Source organism: Fibroporia radiculosa, assembly GCF_000313525.1.
Source record: "Fibroporia radiculosa TFFH 294 genomic supercontigs, scaffold5239, whole genome shotgun sequence".
NCBI lineage: Eukaryota > Fungi > Basidiomycota > Agaricomycetes > Polyporales > Fibroporiaceae > Fibroporia > Fibroporia radiculosa.
The window spans coordinates 315-3,048 of record NW_012133421.1 but is presented as its reverse complement, the minus strand read 5'-3'; the positions used below and the strand labels follow the sequence as shown (position 1 = coordinate 3,048).

The window sequence follows — 2,734 nt, the reverse complement described above, 5'->3', positions numbered from 1 at the left end:
TTATCATCTCGCATCTCGCATCTCGCATCTGTACACACTTGATACATTTGACGCACGCTATTATGCTTATTTTTTATTTCCATCTCTTCGTAGAAAAATATTAGAATTCTCGCTTTAAATTGCCCAGGTCGTTTGCTGCCAACTGCAGTGTGTTACAGTCGACCTATCCTGCAGCTCTATTCAAATGCTGCTAGATGTCTACATGTCTACTTGCTGTCATGTATTTTGTCACGCCTTGCCTTGGAATGATGCTATCGTACTCTCGAGTACAGTTACCGAACGATTATGCAGCCCGATGTAATCGCCTAATCACTGCGGAAGATATTCGAAAAGCTCAAGCTATAGACACTGGGTAGGATGTTGACGTACGGCTGCAGCTGGCTAGCGTTATCAAGAATCTCGAGCATGTGCGTATATATATCCAGAAGCACGCAAGGGTACACAGGAGGTTCATCGTCGTATTGTCTTCCAGGAGGTCTACAGCGTTCTTCATCGCATCATTTATTCCAGTCTTCGAGTATCTTTCTCAGACAGCATTAGGTATGGCTAGTGTGCTGTGCTATCGAGTTAATAAGTACCCACAGACTCCATGTCGTTGATCGGTGTTGAAATTCCTTCACGAAGCCGGCTGAATGATCAATCCAAATCTCATGATGTTCGAACTGTAAATTTCTCCGTATTGTACTATTCGGCATTTTATACAATATGTATTTTGACGTATTAGGGCACCCCTGACTTCATCGCGATCGAAGTTGATTAACAAGAGTACTTCTTCAAGCCAAAAAAGGAGTACGTTCACCCAATGCAGATGCTCGCAAGACTTAGAGCAGAACGCGAGGGATTGCAGATTTCGCAGCAAGAAATTCAGCCGATCGAGATCGTATTCCGGCACAACCCCCCCGCTATACAATTACCAGAAACAGCGATCGTGGGCCGCACGCGTTTTTTATTCCCTAGGTTGTAGGCAATTTACATTGAGCCCTTCCGTTTTTGAATCTGCCATTGGTCAAATGTGCCCGGTTTTAATAATCTTTGGGGAAACACTGGAAATACTGACGACCGAACTCATAGGGCGTTATGCTGCGACAGAAGTGGACTTATCAAATGTGCCCGGCCGCGCGGCGGGGGGCGACGTACCCGAACAACTGTAGATCGAGGAAGGAGCTAGAGTCTCACTGGAAGGACGTTATTCTAAGTGGTATGAAGTAGCGAAGACACGCATACCATCATATACCACCATTCAGCCAAAACTAAATCTCGGGTGCTGATTAGATCTCCTATAGCTGGATTTTGTTGAGAACTTCACCCACAAAAAAAAGTATCATGAGCATGTATTGGGACGAGGTCTTGATGCAGAGTCGCCTTGGAATAACATTATGGAAATTACATCCTGACTTTGCCATTGCACAATATTAATCTGCGTGTTTTTGGCAATGAACAGCCAAGGTCCAAGAGCTGGGAGAATCATAGTGGATGTTTTAACTTTCGAGATCCTGACAACGCGCGCCGTATACGTGCGACAAGCCTCCGGCACCGCACTTAAAATTGGCCAACGAGTACGCGTCGCTTCAAAGACACTACCGATACGTATGTATCGCTACGGAGTCGATTTTCAGTACGATACAAACCAAGTTGAAAAACAGGACTGGGGAGCGACGAGCGGCGAGCGCTCGTCGAACACGTGCACGTGCAGAACACGCGTTGGGCAAGGACGCGATCCTGACTAAGCACGGTGTTGTTGCGCCACTCTCCCCATCCTGCCGCCACAGGTGACAGCACTCGCAGAGCCCAACTGGGACAACACAAGTTCCTAGGGTGTTCCATATAAGCTTGTGAAGGGCATTACAGTGCGTCCAACTAGAATTCGATCACTCAGCGTGTGAGTCTTTGTGGCCGTCTAGTCGATATTAGCCTTGTCGTACACCAGTATTGGCCACGCAGCAGTCCAAATTTACACGTGCAATTTTTCTGGCCACACAATTCACTAGTATATAAACGATGAAGAAGCCATATCAGCCGTCATCTTCTACGGCCTCATCACAATGGGTGAGCAGCCAGTCACTCCGCCCAGGTCTCATAAACCTCTTAGGGCTTGGTCTAGCATTCCCTTCCTTCGCAAGGTTAACCATGACATATCGCACCTGAGCGAGACACTTCCTACTAGTCAACAGACAGTCCTTGCTGATATAGGCTATGTGATTCCCGAAGTTCCTGTCGCATTCTGCTTCGAAAATATCTGTCCACGGATATCCTCACGAGACGATTCGCTTGTCGACAAGGTTTTGTCAAGATTGACAACGGGCTCGAACAAGATTATTGACGCTGAGACTGGCCGATGGGCAGATTTCGTGATCTCCCCACGCGAATTTTCGAAGCGCGAGGATCCAACGTCCAACCCTTTAGATAATTTGATCAAGGCTATTGGGGATGCTGCCGCTAACGAAGACCCCAGTTTCGACCTCAATTTTGTTTTTGAAAATTCACCCTATGTATCACCGGCATCTGACCACTGGAACTCGACTTCGCGCCCCGACGGATACTTTCGTGTTCGTGACCCAGAGCGGGAGAGGAAGCAGACGGCGCCTCATTGGAAGGACATCGCATTGAGTGCAGAATACAAGAGATACACTTTGGAGGAGACAAGGGACGACGTGAGTGTAGCATGCTTGCCTAGTATTTACAGTGACCAGATACTATCCTATAGGTAGTGGCTAAGGTGATCTGGGGGATGCAT

The 2,734-nt window shown here is 47.4% G+C and overlaps 1 protein-coding gene across 1 annotated transcript in view; it reads left to right on the top strand.

The window, feature by feature from the left end:
• Positions 1 to 2,042: 2,042 nt before the first annotated feature.
• Positions 2,043 to 2,734, top strand: part of FIBRA_05826 (uncharacterized protein) — a gene marked incomplete at both ends in the record, with an annotated part of 940 nt that continues 248 nt past the window's right edge. The window contains one exon of the mRNA XM_012327575.1: positions 2,043 to 2,651. Coding sequence (XP_012182965.1) covers positions 2,043 to 2,651 — 609 coding nt within the window. The remainder of the gene's footprint in view (positions 2,652 to 2,734) is intronic.